Below are 17,935 nucleotides of genomic sequence, written 5' to 3'. Positions count from 1 at the left end.
TCGAGCGCAGCATGTGAGTGATGGTAAATCCCCCCCCTTGCCCTCCTCTCTACCATCACTTCTATCCATCTATCACCCCACAGCACCTAACCGTCTTGTATTTCATCTTTGCCTCTATACTTTCATGACTTTAAAAAAATCCTCGATTGTTTCTGTAAAATAGCCGATTAGTCTTGGTACTTGCCTCCAAAATAAGTTGCAGAATGAGACTTCTCTGTCAGTGGCCATGGCCTCATCCCAACACCAAACAGCTAAGCCCTGCCAGCAATGCAAGTGTGTTGCATAGGCGCTGGCAGTCATCCTTTTTTTGTAGAGAAGAAAGTAAAGCTGTGTGCACACGGTGCTGTGTGCACACGGTGCTGTAAATAATGCATATTAAAAACACACACACACACTCATTCATTTATCATATTTATTGTTTCAGATTGCTCTAAATTGCCCCAAAAGCAAATGCATGTGTGAGACAGAAACTTTTTTTTTTCCTCTGTTAACAGTTTGAACCACCCAACCTTTTGGTGACTCCAACAATTATAAAGCACTTGTGCATAAACATCCTTTAAAACTACAAAGGTGGACATCAACATCAAAAAATGACACAGAGGTTAAAAAATTAGATGCATTTTGTGATAACCATGAATAAATATTCTCTGCACTTACACAGGCTTGTCTCTCTCTCACATTTCTCAAGTTGCTCAATACAAGTGAGGATGAAATGCAACTTTTAGTTGTAAAATGTAAAGGGCTCAGTGACCAGATGCATAAAAATGTTGATTAGTTCCATCATTAAAGGTATTTGAATGCACAAAAACAGAAACATACAGACACATCCTTTTCTCTAGATTTAAAAAGCCATTCATAGCTTTGTGTATCTTTCCTAAATTAGTCATTGTGAATGAAATGCTATGCACATCCAATTTGATTCACAAATTGGTGTCGACACTGCCCTCATTAATAATTTCTACATAATCATGTGAGAAACACAACTAAATAGACTTTGCATGGAAGCAAATGGTCAGATAAGTAAAGAAAAGAGGAAACCTGCTTAAAATTCAATGTCTAATTTTATCAGAAGCTTGTTTATAAATTAGTTTCTGAACCAGTGAAGTGCCAAACATCAACCTATTTTGAACCTTCATGCAAAGTACTTTTATTATAATTACTGAAAAATCCCTTTATAATAACACTACAAGGGTGCACAAATGCCAGTGGCTGATCGGTACCTGCACAACAGAGACATTGTTTACAGAAATAACATTTTAATCAATACAGGCTTCCAAAAAAATCTATGATTATTACAAAAAGGCACATTATGATATGCATAACTGAAAGTGGCTTCTTTTTTTCCACAACATGGACTGCAGTAGTTGTAAGTTGCTTTGGATACAATCATAAATGAAACTGTTCCTGTAACGGTAGCATCCAGTCACTGCTTCCAGTGGAAAGTATAGATGATGCAGCGCCTCCAAAGCGCAGTATGCTTGCAGTGAACGGACTTGTGCCTTTTGATGAAGACATTATCAACCAGTTCTTGACTTATTCCACGTTTGTCATTATATCTTTTTACCAGAAGGTAATAAACCAACACACATCCTCTAAAGCCACATGGATCCCTTATGGAAACATAACATTTATTGTTTCCTTTTCCTTTGGCATTTTTCTATCAAATTAAATTACAGTCACCTTGAATGCCAAATACACACATATTTCTAAAATAACATATTTGCTGGCAAACACACAAAGCCACATGCTCATAAAGACACTCACAATAGGATTCAAACCTACAAACAGCAACTGTCATGTTCTGGGTCTCTGGAAAGAGCCTAGTGACAACTTTTATTGTAATAGACGCTATATAAATAAAATTGAATTGAATTTGAAAACACGCTCATGCGTGTTTTGATCGACTTGATGCTTCAAAATTGAATTGGGCACACGATTTCTTTGCTTTAAACCAAGCAACACTAAGACAACTCGATGCTCACAAAGTGCACTCACATCAATTCACATACACACACACACCTCACTGCAATTAGGGAACCCATGACAGATGTTTGTGCACACTGTGCTCTTGTGCTCACGGCCGCTCTTGCTTTTATTTGTACTTCTGCCTCTCAGGGGCCTGGACCCCAAAGGACGACAGTTCGATCAGCAGATGAAGACAGGAAGGTCCCGTTACGCGGGTGCCACCTGCACTGGATCACCTTGTCTGAGTGTTCTCCGGCTAACGTTTGAGGGAGGGGCTTCGTCAGGTCACCTGGGGTCAAGAAGAACGGAGAGCAACACAATGGGCATTTTATCACTCTTGTAACTGTAGGCACCAAATGCAGAATAATAAAAAAAGAAAAATATCACTTAAAAATGTATACTGTACTGGTGCACATGCTATGTACGCATTGTTTTCTTTCCATATGTAAGTGTTGGTACCTTGAAGGTCGCTGATGATGATCCTGTTGTCATAGGAGCCGGTGAGGAGGTGATGGGCTCCAGGTGAGAAGCGAACAGAGCGAATGTCGCTGCTGTGGGGGCGACACGTCTGGACGATGCGGCCTCCTCTAATATCATACAGCATGCAGGTGCTGTCCTCCTGACCGGTGGCCAGCAGGCGGCCACTGGGATCCACAGCTACTGAAGCAACTGCACTTCCTGGTTGAATGAGAGAGATACTGCAGGTTAGAAAAGCCTACATCTAAGGAGACTGAAGAGTTTTAATGTTTCTGAATCTTTTTTCCATGAAATCGCCTCATCTGAATTACCGTATTTTCTGGACTATAAACCGCTACTTTTTCATAGGTTTTGAAAAATGCGGCTTATACAAAGGTGCGGCTATTATTCTGTGGATTTTTCTTCCACCGCTCGGGCCGCTCTAACCGGGATTAGAATCAAAACTAAGACAAAATAAATGCAAAGAAGAATACGCTACTTCTTCTTTAGCAGATAGAAGTAGGTAGAAGCAGATTTCAAACAGATAAATAGATAAATAAATACTGGTTATTTTCTCTTGGTTCTGTCCCGTTTTAATCAGCAAAGTTGCTGCCGTGTTAAAAGACACTGTTAGGAAAGGATCTATTTAGGTACGTACCTGTACATCATTTACAGTTCAAAATCATTCTGTACATGTAGTAAATATCTAATCTAACAACATAAATATCTGCGGCTTGCATATCTTTTTTTTGTTTTTTTTTAAATAGAGCGGATGCGGCTTGTATATCTTTTTTTAATTATTTTTTTAAAAATAGAGCGAATGCGGCTTATATGTAGGTGCGGCTTATAGTCCAGAAAATACGGTATGTTCCTCCTTAATATTGTGTGTTAACTTGTATTTACTAATCGTTATCAGTGTGGGGTCAGCTGTTAACAGAGAGGATCAGCTCCAGCGTGACTCGGATGGGGTTGGACTCACCTGACCCGTGCAAAGTTGTGCCCACCACCCGAACACAGCTGGGTACTCGCAGGTCCCAGAACCGAACCGTCTTGTCCTGTGAGCCTGAGGCGATCATCCAACCTCCCCAGGTGTACAGAGTCAGAATGTGACCTGTTGAGATATCATAGCGTTAACTACATATCATACTCATACACATTATTACACTATTTCATGGTTACTATCTACTACTGTACTATAGTGTTAGCGCTTCTAATTATTTATCTATATAGAAACAAAAGGAAAGTCATTTTGTAAAACATCTCAGAGATTAAGGTTCTATGAAAGCCTTCTGCAGATGGTCTACTCTTCCTATGATAAATCAGTTTTTTTACATTCAGCTGCAGGTGGAGAGATAAGTTACCCGTGTGTCCGCTCAGGGCGTGAAGCCCTTGCCCTCTCTGGCAGTCAGTGGTGTAGATGTTGCAGTCTCCAGCCCCGGCACTGATCAATATAGATCCCCCACTCTCAGGGCCCTCCATGAAGGCCAGGTCCCTGATAGTACCATCATGCATGCTGAACTCCAGGTCTGGGCCTGAAACAGAGTGGTGTATATGAGCGGCAGCACCGAGGGTCACTAGCATCTCCCTACCAAGAGAAAGAGTGTCCTCAGTGGTGGGGGCTTTCTTTTGCAGACCTTTTGCATGCACAAAAAGTGACGTAAGTATTAGAACAATATAATTAAAAGATCAGCAGCAGTACCTGTGGCATTGCAGCTGTCGGCATTGAAGGGCAAGACTTTAACATATTTATCATTGGAGCCGGTAGCCAACAGTTGTCCACAGTGGCTCCAGGCCACACAGTAGATTGAGCCTTTGTGATGTTTGTTCCTTCTGAAGCGAACCGCAGGCTGCTTGACGGAGCCACTAAAAAAAGTATAAAAATTACAAATACAGATGAGAAACTGCAGGGGATCATTCTGCTTACTGAACAATGTAGGCTCAAGGAAAAATAGCACCTTTGACGGTTTACTCTTTATCAATCAACAGTCCCTTTTTCTGCAATTTACATTTTCTACTAAGTACATTTAAGTATTTAATCATGATAATTATATAATAATTATGTCATGTGCAATAGTGGCATGGCATGAAATATGGGGATGACAAAACACAAAGTATAATAATTATTATCAACATTTATGCTATCAATTAACAAATAATCTATTGTAAATGAGACTTACCTGGAGGTCATTGTTTCTGGATAGGCACAAACTCGGAGGGTTTTTGAGTTGGACCCGGCGGCGTACAGGGCTCCAGAGGGGTGGAAGGCCACTGCGCGCAGTGCCTGTGTGTCCTCAAGCTGGCTCAGTTTAACAAACTGGCTTTTCAACTTTCCTGGCTATAAAATATCGCAAAAAAAAGTCTATGAGTCCGAACTTGTAGTACAAAAGCAATAATTTTTCAGCTGAAAGCGTGGCAGAGGCCCGTATTTACCTCGTGTGTGTTACGTGTGGTCGAGCAGCTCAAATCGCCTTGGATTGTGGGACCAGACGCTCTGATTCTTTCAGCGCTGAAGATCATAATGAGAACAAGAAAGTCATTTTTAAGCAGCACATCTACTCCAGAATCCCCAATTCTGACAATATTAAACATGACATTTAAAATCCATTACAAAGGGCTTCATTATTATTCTTTTCTAAATTATAAGATATTTATTATAAGAAGATGCATTTGCTGCAAGGATGAAATGATGGTTCCACTTACCAACTTAAGCAATATAACATTCTGATTTCAAAAGTCTATCTTTAAATATGAATAGAAAATCCTTGGTTCTTGCATAAATACAATGCTGAGTTTATTGTTTTAGTAAAATCTGATAACACTTAGCAGACTCTTACCTCTGACTAGTAGGAAGTGGGGACTCGCTATGTGGAGGAAAGTCATGGCTCCCGGGGCTTAAAGGGCTGCTGCTGCTCCCCACACCCGACTTACTCCCCTTGTCTGAGGGGTGGCGGGCGTTGGGTGTCCTGGGGTTGGAGCTGTTGTTGCTAACCGCCAGTCCGTTCCACTGCTGGCCCAGCTGAGTCATCACTTCATCTCCTCGGTGGTCAATGCTCACGTTCATCTCCTCCAACCTCTGAATGGATCTAGGCAAAAAGGCAGGACCTTTCTGATGCTGCACTTCCCTCACCAGCGGCTCTGCATCCTCCCATATGATTCCCTCACCTGCTGAGGAACGTCTCGGTGAGTTGGTCGTGCTGGGCTCCATCCTGCGGCTTCACTCCTCCCTCCAGCAGCATCTGCTGGTAAAGCTGCCTCTGCTGCTGCTTCTGTTCCAGGTGCTGCTGCACGCGGAGGCGATGCCGGTAATACTCCTGTATGTGCTCTGTGGAGTCACAGCCCTGGACACAAGCAGACGCAGAGCCCCTATGATACAACTCAAATCACTCTGGAAAATAAGCAAAAATATATATACTGTATACACAGCTCTGGTAAAAAAGTATTCTAACAGCATCTACTTTAGCTGAGCGGCCCCTGTAAGCTGTTAGGATATTTATTATTCCCTGACAAACTTTTTAAAGAGCCACTAATAACAACTCTTCAACTCCCAAGGCTCCGATTTCCATCTTCCATCCCATAAAACTTGTTTCCAAGGCCTTTGTCATATACTACTCTACAGTATTTTTCTCTTCGGGCCTCACACCAGTTTTCCCACACAAACATGCACACGCAGACCACAATCTAATCTTAAACAACATTGTTCCCCCAGGTGGTACCTGGCATGCATAAAGATGAGCGATGATGACATCAGCGGGCCCACGCACATCAAACTAGATAATGTGCTCCCAGTGACCGTGATCTCTGTTATCATACTCTGGGACAGAGAGGGGAGGCAGCAGGGCGCCAGGGCCCCATGGATGTTGTCAAAGATCTGGTCCAGATTTATGATGGAGTAGAGGTACTAAGAACATAGGTTCAGGGGCAAATCATTTTATACCTCTTAAATCTCCCGTAATGACTCCAGAGATGCAGAAAGTCTCCCTTCGACTTTGACTCAAGTGACCCAAGAACATTTTTAGTACATCTCAATGAAATCCATGAGACCAATTCAGCCTGAACAACCAAAGATGATCCTGATCCCCTCAGCACCTGTAAACTTCAACATTTATTTTAAATAGTGCCAACCTAAGCTTTCATAAGAGGTGCCTCATAAATCTAGGGGTATGTTTAAGGTCAAAACGTGCTCAGAATATAACTATACACACATCAAGAGACCGATTATGGACTACAGTTTATATCACCTCGGGTGTTTCTGTGCTGGATGCTGGCCTGCCATCTTTCCCAGGATTCAGAGGGGTGCGTGTGCTGTTGGGTCTGTCCAGCCCCTGGGGGTGCTGCCTACAGGGAGGAAAATATACACACAATGTGAGTAGCTATAGTGCAATAAAAATCATCTAGCACCTTCTTTAATAATCATGTCTGCCTCACTCTGCTTCACCTCTCACTTTTGTACTTCTCTGTATAATTTTTTAAAATTTTTTTGTATAATTTGTCTTGTAAAATTGTAAATAGGTTATTCTTATTTTTATTCAGAACTGTCCTTTTTCACTACCTCAAACTGCTGCACCTTTAAAATGTTTATTCTGTACATAGAAATACCACATTGTTTATTGTTTATTTTTACTACCAAAGAGCGAAATTACCGGAGTTAAATTCCTTGTTGGACAATGTTCGAACCTGGCCAATAAAGCTGATTCTGATTCTGATTTTGATTCTGAGCTATGTTTGAACAGCTTGTAGAGCAATACATGCAAGAGAGAATACAAAAATAAGAGAAGAACTTTAATAAAATGAGTCTATGTATTAAACAGAATAATAATCTTCAACTGTAATAAGAATATTTTAACTGCGACCCTGTTTTAAGTTGAGATCATGACACATGAAATCCTTTCAGAGGATGTAAAACTCTTGAATCTGTTCATCCTATCAAAGTGACTTCACTTTTTATCAGTTGTGCACTCAAACTCTGTCCAGCAGGTGGAGCCAGAAGAGACTTGATGACGTCACCTGAGGGGTGTGACATTTTAACAGTGTGACTATAATAAAGGAAACCTGCTCGCTGGCCTTGATGAGTAAGTGAAGCGTTATCCATTGGACTTATGTCCTCTTCAGCTCTCTCTCTCTCTCACACACACACACACACACACACACACACACACACACACACACACACACACACACACACACACACACACACACACACACACAAAACAATGCGCCAGTTTTGCTCTGTGGCCAATCCACAGCATTAAACGTGGCTTGCTAGACAAAGAGATAAACCCCACTAAAGTCTTGGCTCAGATACAAACCCAGGAGGCCACAGTATTGGACGAGCAATTTACAGACACCCCTGTTCATAATATTTCAATGCTGTAAAATATCTGAGTTTCCACATAGGATAATTAACGTGTCTTCTCTTTTCAGGCCTGACTCAGTATTGCCCTGAGTATTACCCAGTTATCAGGTATAACACAAACTTCAGGTACAGCTTTAAGATGTACTCAAGAAGCTAGAGTCACCAAGTGCATCACTGATGGATGAGACACATTGTTTCTGTTAAGCTAATGGGATTAATGGTGCTATAGATAGAGCCATATAGCTCTAACCCGGCAGTAAAGATACTTAAGGTTAAAGGTGTGCACGATAGGGGACACAGCTCGAGAGGAGGAACAAGTTAGCACCGCCTTAAAATACAAAAGTATTCCAGATATTTAGTACCATTCATTTTGAAAATTGTTTTGTTGCAGAAACTGGCCTAAGTCATTAAATAAAGATGAAAAAAGAAATATAAGATCTTTCAAATAAAGCGGATGATCTTATCAGTTTTGGTTGTAAGTTGTTAGTAAAAAAAGGATTAAATATTGTTTTCAGCATGGGACGGAGGGTATTTTTTTCCCAGAGTTGTTATCTTTTTAAATGAAGAGCTTTATGAAAGTAAACCTTTAGTCGACAATGAGGAATAGTTTATACGTGAAAGCTTGTCAGCTCTGCAGAATTTTCAATATTTCTGCATATATATTAGCTAAACTTCCTCATATTTTCTCCTAACTTTAAAGGACATGAAAAAACTTGATTTAACAAAGGAAAAAAACATTTATACTCAGTTGTTAATTTGTTGAAAAAAGTGGCTCAATGTTGTGTGATCAGGTTAAATAAGGTAATGTGGAAATCCCCTCATTTTTGGAGCCGTACCTCTCAGGTGAATCATCCTGCTGATGCACATTGTTCTCCACGAGGCTCCGGCTGAGAGCAGGCTTCATGTTGGCCTCCATGCTCCTCTTGTCCTGCGCTGCCAGACCGTGAGACAAGCCATCCAGAGCTGGGTTGAGGGATCTCGACATGTAGGTGTCGGCTGAATGGGGGCGCTGGCGAAAGGGCGAGGTGGGGCAGGGGGACAGACGGTTGATTAATGGAGCGAGGAGGTCGGCATGTCCGGCCTTGCTGGGCTTCACCAGGCGGTCCACGTGGATGCTGAGGGTCTTCTGCTCGAAAGCGCAGGTGAAGGCACTGGAGGAGAGGTTCTGCAGCCAGGAGAGCAACGACAAATCCAGCTCTTCGCAGCCGTTCCCACACAGCAGATCCACACCGAGCAACACCTCACCCTCTCTGATCTCTTCTCCAGTGGCTTTACTCTAGACAGCACAAATAAGAAATTAATTCAATTCAATTTATATAGCGTCTATTACAACAGAAGTTGTCTCTAGGCGCTTTCCAGATACCCAGTACGACCCCAGAGCAATTATTACATAAACAGTGGCAAGAAAAAACTCCCATTTAGGAGGGAAGAAACCTTGAGCAGGACCTGTCAATTAGACCTGTCATGCTTTCTAACCTTTATAAACTTTCGGCTAAAACTTGATAAAGCGTTTCATCTGAAAAGGATGCTGCAACGTTACAACGTGAAAACAAGTATCTACAAATTCAGGGAGAGAGCATTCAGTGGTGATACCTGGCCAGAGGTGTCAAAAGTATTCACATTCATTACTCAGGTAGAAGTATAGATACTAGAGTTTAAAAATACTCCTGTATAAGTTGAAGTATCAACTCAAGTTTTTTACTCAAGTAAAAGTATAAAAGTACTGGTTTCAAAACTACTTAAAGTATAAAAGTAAAAGTAATGTAAGGGGGGAAAAAAGCCATTAAGGACAAAAGCCATTGAAAATGAATGCATCTTAGTATAATGCAAATATATTAAAGAACCATATATGTGTACTATTGAGCATTAACATGTGTTTCAGAGAGCAGAAGATATGATGACTAGTTGCCTACAAGTATTGTAATGGTGCAAAAAGTCAAACTTCAGAGTTATCATTTATCCTAACCTTTATTGGAATGTACATCCAAGTTTAGTTGCAGGAATCTGAGGGCAAAGGATGTAAGAACAAAACTGGACAAGAACATCTGAAACAACCACAACCAAATTCACTCTATCCGGATGGAGCAATTTAACTGGATAGTTTTTTTTTAAAGGCCGAAATGAAATAGAGTAACGAGGCTGTTTTTAAAATGTAAGGAGTAAAAAGTACAGATAATTGCGTGAAAATGTAAGGAGTAAAAAGTAAAAAGTCGTCTGAAAAATAATGACTCCAGTGAAGTATAGATAACCCAAATTTCTACTTAAGTAAGGTAACGAAGTATTTGTACTTCGTTACTTGACACCTCTGTACCTGGCAGAACTCCACACAGCACTCGTAAAGGACCCCTTTGATGAGGAGCTGGAAGAGGCGGTTCCCGCTGGCCCTGAATCCGGCCTCACTCAGCTTCCTGTCTGCCGGGATGAACTCGGCTACCATGGCACAGGCCTCCTCGAAGCAGTGGACGCGCGCCGTGCTCGGGTTCCAGTCCTTGAACTCGGCGTGGTGGGTGAGGCGGGGCAGGGTGAGGAGGAGGCACAGCTTGCTGTAGTCGTCCTTGGTCGGACAGAATTCCTCCAGGCTGTGAAGGCATTTGACCGCCGCCTGCATGGTGAGCTCCAGCTGTAGACGACAGCTGCAATTGTTTTACTTCACTGTTATTTCACTGATAACGGTCAACATTCAGTAAAATCGCTATGAAAACTGCTTTTCATTAGCTTTAGGAGGTCTTATCATTTCTCCCATATCTTCCGTATCTAAATGGCTTCATGCTCATGTAAAAGAGGGTATTACAAGTATTCACGCTGCTGCTGAACAACCTGAAATGCCTCAGTAGTAGGCTTTTCTTCAGGAACATAAAAGTAAGTGATTCAATGCCATTTCCTCCACAAAACCTTTTTTGTCACATTCAGTAAATAGCAGTAAACATCTTCTCACAATCCACTTCTAACTGATCTCCCGAGTGAAATCAAAAGGTCTTATATTGTCTACTAAAGGATTTCAAGAGGACATATTTGTCTCTGCAATAATTCAGGTTTAAGTGTATTTCTACAGTTTTACATATCCTGATTTTCTTGTACAGATTTATCATTCAGCTCCCCTGAAGCCGAGACATATCAAACTGAGCGTATCTGGTATCCTATTCAATCCCGTCCTTGTAAAACCACTAAACATACCAAAACTCACTGCATAATCAATCATGTACGTACGTTATGAGGATCTTCAGCAGCTGACATGGCGTTATTTACACACAAAGCTTCCAGGAACTTCTGTTTCAGGATGATGTAACGGAACCTAGAAGTACAAAAGTGAGTATTGAAATGGATTTTGAAGATTTATAGGTGAGTATGAAAACTCCAGAGAGTAAAATGTGGAACCAGTGGATGTCAGTAATATGACAAGCTCATACCCCTGCAGTACAGACACTTGGCCTACTTTAGCTCCAAAGACTATACCAGCTCCTCGGTTTAACTGCCAAAGCCAGTCTGGACCCCAGTGAAGGGACCTCATTTAATAACTGCAACTAATATAATACTTATAATACACAAAGCCTCGGTTTTAGTTGTAGCTCATGATCCTCTCATGATGACTGAACAGCAAATACCTCTGGTTTTCAAACATTTTCTTCATGCCCCTTTTTCTCAGTGAAGTGCTGGTTCAAAAATACAAATATAAACCGATCCGCTGTGATCTCTTCTCTCACCTTTTCTTGTCAAACTTGTCCATTCCTTCCAAAGGCTGAATGAACTGCAACACCTCCTCCCACTGGCCATCCAGAATGAGTTGCCTGTTAAGAGTAACCGATATACAACTGAAGAATCCTCTCAACGGGACACCTCTGTGTTCCCCAAGTCTGATGTGATTACCTGAGGAAGAGCATGTCGTCAGAGTAGAGTCCGTTAATGACCCCACTTTCCTTCTCCAAGGCCAGCATGCTGATGTGCAGCCTCCTGGAGTTGAGGAAGTCCAGGATGAGCTTGATCACCTCCCCCTCCTTAATGTTGATGGCTTCCTCTGCCGTCATGGTGTCAGGTGTGTGGTGGCGGCTCGTAGCAGGCTGGAGAAAAGAGAGAAGGAGAGTTAAACAAGTTCCAACAGAAAGGCAAACATGTTCCTCGTGTTTTTAATGTATACTTGCTGTTTCGTTTACTTTTTAATCATTATTTTAAGGAGTTCAAGTCAAGTCTGTTTAACAGCTACAGTTATCATTTAAAGACATGAAAAGGAGAGATTATTATTTACATACAATATTCAGTTGTTGCTTGGCCCAAAGTCCTCCAGCTCTGAAACTGTTCACATGATCTGCCGGCACAAAGGACAAGAAAGAAAAACATCAATCTTTTGCCTGGAATAAAAGCCAAGATTAAAATGTAGAATGTGATCAGGGATCTTTGCAGATAAGCTCATAATCTGCAAATAAATTAAACCATTCATTTGCGGAAAGCACTTCAAAGAAAGCACATCAACTGTAAAAATGAATAAATAAAAGAAGATTGTTTAAGAGGCAATAAATCAGATCTTGGGAGAGGTTCATGACCTCAAGCATTGTTACATGCATTATACAACTTTTCCAGTATTCTGCCTCTTCTGTCTCTTTTACGTCATGTTGCTGACACAGAGTTCAAAATGAGCCTACATTTTTCAAAACAACGTATGTTATTTGGAAAACATTTGACATGTTGCTGCAAAATTTGGGGAAATGCAGTGTAATGGAGCTATTTGTGTATATAAGAACAACATGTCAGTATAGACAAGTGCCATTAAATACATAAGCAGTGTCAGAACACAAACACCTAATAGAAAATCTGCATAAACACTTGTTATTTCCCCCCCTGCAGGCTGTAGCCTACAGTCACAACCCCCTTGATAAATTATAGTGATATTCTCACAAGGCCATATGGTGATCTCACATTAAAAACTACACCAGTAAGAAGGCACTTTTTAAACTCTATCTCTAACATGCATGCAGCATTACCAGATGTAAAGCACGTTTGGTATTATTAATGCCTTCTTACATGTATGCATGCACGCAAAAAAATATACATTTTTATGTTTTTATAAATTAGTTTGAGAACTTGTTTTGGTGATTTTTTTTTCATAAGACTTCCTTTCAGTTTCAGTCTTTCGTTTAGCTTGAAATGTATTTGAGAATTAGGCCATCCAGTTAAGATTAATGTTATGTTGTTGAAATTGGTTGTTGCTTGGTTGTTAAAATCTGGATGAAGGATATTTTATTTTACTTTTCATTTATTTATTTCATTTATTTTTCAGTTCCCCCCCTGATCTGGACACACAGCTAACAACTGCCGTAACAACTGCCATGAAGAAAACACTAACAGTGTTGATCGTGTTTGGAGTCTCTGTTCAGTTTTCTCAACTTAATAAATGTCAACAACAACAGTTATCTTATGCTTTTATTATAGCAAAGAAACTTGTATTGATGTTTTTTTTAAAAAAAAAAAAAGAAATCCCTCCTGTTAAATTGTGGCTGGAAGAAATGGTGAAGCTCTAGTAAACAAACTGAGACGGTTCAATAAGACTTGGCAACCCCTTCTGCGATATATTGATGACTCAAGCTGAATAGCGGTACGATTTGATGGCCACCTCTGTTGTGACAAGATGTAAGTCCTGGGAAGAGGGGAGGGGGGTGGGAAATGGGGATTGTTTTACACAGGTCTTTTTTTGTGTGTTGTTTTCTTATGTACCTTAGTTTAGTTTAGTTTAGTTTATTTCGGTCATGACATCACAAAAAAAAAGAATAAAAATGACTACAAGAAAACGAATACACTGTTCAAAGAAAACATTACAAAAATTTCCAATATACAAATACCATCTACACCGAAAAAGGTGTAGGCTGAAGCAAAGCTTATTATTTGCCTACCCTCAAAAAGATTAATTAAAGTAATGAAATGAAAGCAAGAAGTAAGAGAAAAGACTGACAGTAAAACAAATTGCCTCCATGGGGATAACAAAAATTCCTCAAGAAATAAAAACAAATTAAAATAAAGCTGCAGTCTACATGTTACCTTCATCCTTAAAAAATCAACCCTACCTTGTGTTCGTTTTGTATATCTTTTATTTAAAAAATTTTAAAAATTAGGATAAAACTGTGTTATTGGACATTTTCTTCTGTGACTGATTCCTCAATAAAAAAGTTAAACAAGAAAACACTAACAGTGTTAGAAATGTGTAAAAAAAAAAACACATTTCAGTCTGCCCCCTCTTATGTGCATTCCTAGAACCGGCCCTGTATGCATGTAAGTCATTGTATGTGTATGTCACAACTGCCCTCTTGCATACATTGAATGCATGCAGGAGGACAGTTGTATGTGCAGTATGGGCAGTTGTGAAGGGTAAAAGCGCGCACCATCACTCATGCAGTCACGTTATTGACGGTGCGAGAGCAGCAGATCACCCGATGACACCACCCAGCAGAAACACAACATCCAGCTCACTACCTGGATGTGGCAGCAAGTCCGCGGCCCGAATGTCACCGTTTCACCACTTTATCCGACACACCTTGTTTACTTGATCAGGACATACTCTCTGGACACACACACACACATACACACACACGCACTGCAGACGAAGACATCATGCCAGTCATGTTCCCTCACGCCGCAGGATGATCCGCGTCAGCTGCTCACCTGTCTGTCGGTCTGCGCAAACTCCAGTCCCGCCGCCTTCACTGGACTCACCAGCGTTAACGTAGAGGAAGATAATAGCGTGTCTTTAATGATCAAACTCTATTTTTCCCCCTGAAAGGAAACTCACCTCTGCCGTATTTCTTTTTTGTACACAGCTTGCGGTTTCCATGCGGACGCAGACGCAACCCACCAATCACGTTGTGACGACGGCCCGCGGCCACGCCCACTCTACGCCGCTCTAATGGTCATAAAAAGGTAGATTGGTGATATTATAACTTTAGTGTCCAGACCTTCGTTATTTATTAATAACAAGGGACATGACGCGGAAAAAGTATCATTTTAAATCATTTTGTGCATTTGGTGTGTCTACTCATTTGAAAGTTAGCACATAGGCGAGTGGTACTATAATTTTAATTTGAATATAGTCCCTCATATGCTTCCATACTATAGACCTCGATGAAAGTTATCTTAGGTCGAAATCATCAGCAGATCTGGAAAAAGTATTAGGAATTTTGAAAAATTTGCCTAAAACAGATATACCTCTCTAATATGACGTTTGTTATCGTGGAAATTTTAGGATTAAAGTAAAAGCAGTGACGCGTTACAATATCATGTTTGTTACAGACAATAATTAGTTATGTATAACACAATTTCAGCAAACTGTTTTCAGAAAAAGGTCAAATTTTATACCCAGTTAATTGTACTTCATTATGGGTTGGTTGATTATTGTCTTAGTTAATCATATTATGAATACTAATATGAAACTATAGCTTTCACACACTGAAGTGGTAGTTTATGCTGTTAAAAAAGACAAGTGAAAAGGTAGACTATCTCAAATTTGTACTTATGTACTTGTATACTTGTACTTGTATTTAGTTAAATTCAAAACTGCAGGGTTTTTTCCCGTTTTGAGACAGTCCTGCAAGACAGAACTACATATCATAATTCAATAATTTGACAAGCCTGCTTAGTTCATAATTGTCATCACTATTAGGTTGCCTACAATAGTTTTTATGACAGATTGACTGGAAATGTCCATTAAGATGCAGTTTTCAAGTAGAATATGCAGTTTAAAAACAAACAAAAAAAGCAAATACTGTCATGTCTTTTTCAGTATATTTTGCTTAATAAACAGCATAAATGCTGAGGCCATGCTTGAGTTTATTTAATGAAAAAAAAAATCAAAAATGAGACTTCAGTTTCTGTAGTATGTTGAATGACAGCACAGCATTTAACAAACTGAACAAAATAATCATAGCAAATAAGTAGTTCACATGAACAGACTGTACAGCATCGTTACACTTTAAATTATCTTGTGCCTCGGCCTTCAACAGCCAACTGCAGGTGGACAGAGCTTGTGTGGACACATCCTTTCAATTAACAACAGTGAAACACATCTTTCTGTCGTACAAGATTACATAAAAAAAGACAGACAACAAAAAAACATGTACATGCTCTCTTTTGGTCTTAAATAACCCCGCCCCCCACGCAACACCATGTTAGCAGATTTATTTTCCTGACAACTGCACATAGTGTGGATTTGACATTCGGTGGCAAAAAGTAACAAGACACAGACGCCAACAGAACCCAGCAGTGAGTCTCTACCCGTTTGCAGCAGTAAGGATCCACGTCCATTATTCTGCCTTGCATTAGAAGGTGGATTTTGAAGATTAAATTGCAAAAACAAGGTAAGAAAAACCACCATACTGACCTACCTAAGATGTGTTGCATTTATAGGTAAAATACACATTTTCTGCCAATTCACACACTTCATGCCTAAAACCTACATGTGTGACATGAGCAAAAGATGCAGGTGTGGCAAGTTTTAATGGGAAATCTTTAATAAACTGGGGAATACTGATCTTTACAGATAAGAAACATTTTGTTAATTCATCTGTGGTCAATGGTATGCACTATGCTAACATTTTGGTGCTTTGCGGAAGTGTCTTACATTTTGAGTGTAAACATTATTAAGACGAGCAGTATAAGTATGAATTTAATACTGTTAAAGCACTAGTGCAATTTAATTAAATTAAGATTTAAAGAGTAATAAGATTCATTAATATTTGTTGGATTCTAGTAATATTCCTCATCCCCATGTACTTTAAATACCACAAAGATCCTGCATTGGGAGCATTTGCTAATAATAATAATAATAAAGAAAGTAATACTGAATGATTTTATTTGTTCACAAACCTGTTGTGAACCAGCAGCAAAGTAGTCATTCCTTTCGGCTGAATTGATCCAAACAAATGTGGAAGTTAAGTCTGCTTTCAAATAACTGTTTAACTTAATTGAAACAACTTCTGTAGATCCAGATAAAATTTAAATTATTACTAAAATTATAACCATGGCAGAATGCTTATACTGTATATTAGAAAACAGTTTTTCACACATTGTTCATTATGGCACAAATCATCTGCACGCCGGTGGAAAACCGGTGGTCCGTAGCAACGCCCTGCACGCATTAAAATCTCCTCCTCAAAAAGGGTTCTGAAAAAAGCTGAAACCGCTTGGCTTTGTTGAGCTGAACACACACCGACTGTGTGGTAAACGCTAGCTGTATGCAATTAGTTCTTTTGGCCCTTCGCGTACCTTCATATACAAACTGTTTAGCCTACAGAGCTTAAGAAAAAGTGTTCTTCCAAATACAAAAAAAAAAAGAAAAGCTTCTGCTTTACAATCACTTCATTGCACTCACACGCTAAAAAAACAAAATGCTCATAAGGCCACACATCAACAGGATAATGCAAACAGAAATTCAATTTGTATGAATGAATTAAAAACATTCAGTGCTTCAGTGTCACAAGTAAAATGTCCTAGCATTCATATTGTCTCTTTTTTGATGTTTGGCACATAGAAACAAAAACAAGCTCACGCATGCCTTCATAAGCCGAGTCAAACATGGCCATCTTTAAAAACACAGATGATCAGATGGTCAGTCCGTCATTCTTCAGCATGTCATATATTTCAGTTATCTACCGCCTTAATTATTGTCACATCCAGTCCAGAGTAGACACGATAAACAAGGACATGAATGCAAAATGAAACTAACAGGAGAAAAAGACGCATATGCATTCATCTAACTGGCATTGCAGGTGTTTGAATCTTTATGGATATGTACAGTGAAGTGCAAATTGAGATGGGTTTGTGGAGGGGGAAATGGTAACAGTTGGGGTATCAAGTTCCACTAGGACTGCACAGGCACTACTTTCTTGGGGGTGGCTGGCTTCTTGGTTTGCCAGAGGTGGCTGTGGATGGTCACGGCGTCCACACTGGCCGACATGGTCTTGGCTGGAATCTGACTGAACTGCTTCTTGTCAGAGTTGTACTTGTAGAGCCCGTCGATCATCTTGCGTGTGATGCTCTTGGGGCCGATGCCCGCCAGCTTGTTGATCTCTTCCGTTTCAGGACAGTATGTGTAGATAGACCGAAACTGGCAGCCGGCATCCCGGAACAAAACCAAGAAGTTGTTGGCCTCTGATTTTTCCATTTCCTGTTCAAGGTCAAGAAAAG

At 40.1% G+C, this 17,935-nt stretch overlaps 2 protein-coding genes across 8 annotated transcripts in view; both read right to left on the bottom strand.

The window, feature by feature from the left end:
- Positions 1–445: 445 nt before the first annotated feature.
- On the bottom strand, positions 446–14,554 carry LOC133458523 (WD repeat-containing protein 47-like). Its single transcript, XM_061738519.1, has 17 exons — positions 14,427–14,554; positions 12,019–12,077; positions 11,639–11,829; positions 11,476–11,559; positions 10,982–11,066; positions 10,086–10,394; positions 8,611–9,050; positions 6,660–6,756; positions 5,584–5,759; positions 5,256–5,504; positions 4,852–4,927; positions 4,599–4,756; positions 4,121–4,284; positions 3,783–3,953; positions 3,401–3,532; positions 2,425–2,643; positions 446–2,254 (listed from the first exon to the last, which is right to left on the bottom strand). The coding sequence occupies exons 3-17, from the start codon at positions 11,794–11,796 to the stop codon at positions 2,112–2,114; spliced, it is 2,661 nt and encodes an 886-aa protein (XP_061594503.1). The 5' UTR covers positions 11,797–11,829; positions 12,019–12,077; positions 14,427–14,554; the 3' UTR covers positions 446–2,111.
- Positions 14,555–15,572: 1,018 nt separating this feature from the next.
- The window catches only part of camsap2a (calmodulin regulated spectrin-associated protein family, member 2a), a 47,521-nt gene continuing 45,158 nt past the window's right edge, over positions 15,573–17,935 (bottom strand). For all 7 annotated transcript variants that reach the window (XM_061738491.1, XM_061738494.1, XM_061738492.1 and 4 more), the window contains one exon: positions 15,573–17,915. In XM_061738491.1, the coding sequence (XP_061594475.1) occupies positions 17,610–17,915 (306 nt within the window). In that variant the 3' untranslated portion in view covers positions 15,573–17,609. The remainder of the gene's footprint in view (positions 17,916–17,935) is intronic.

Source organism: Cololabis saira, chromosome 13 (genome assembly GCF_033807715.1).
Source record: "Cololabis saira isolate AMF1-May2022 chromosome 13, fColSai1.1, whole genome shotgun sequence".
Lineage (NCBI taxonomy): Eukaryota > Metazoa > Chordata > Actinopteri > Beloniformes > Belonidae > Cololabis > Cololabis saira.
This window is presented reverse-complemented; position numbering and strand designations above follow the sequence as displayed.

What these genes read in the sequence shown, in the direction of transcription:
- LOC133458523 (XM_061738519.1), bottom strand. Translation starts at nt 11,796, where the DNA reads ATGACGGCAGAGGAAGCCATCAACATTAAGGAGGGGGAGGTGATCAAG. An exon ending in CAGGATGATTCACCTGAGAG is followed by an intron (nt 6,757 to 8,610) that starts GTACGGCTCCAA and finishes TCCTCCCTGTAG; the next exon opens with GCAGCACCCCCAGGGGCTGG. An exon ending in CGACAGCTGCAATGCCACAG is followed by an intron (nt 3,954 to 4,120) that starts GTACTGCTGCTG and finishes ACTCTGTTTCAG; the next exon opens with GCCCAGACCTGGAGTTCAGC.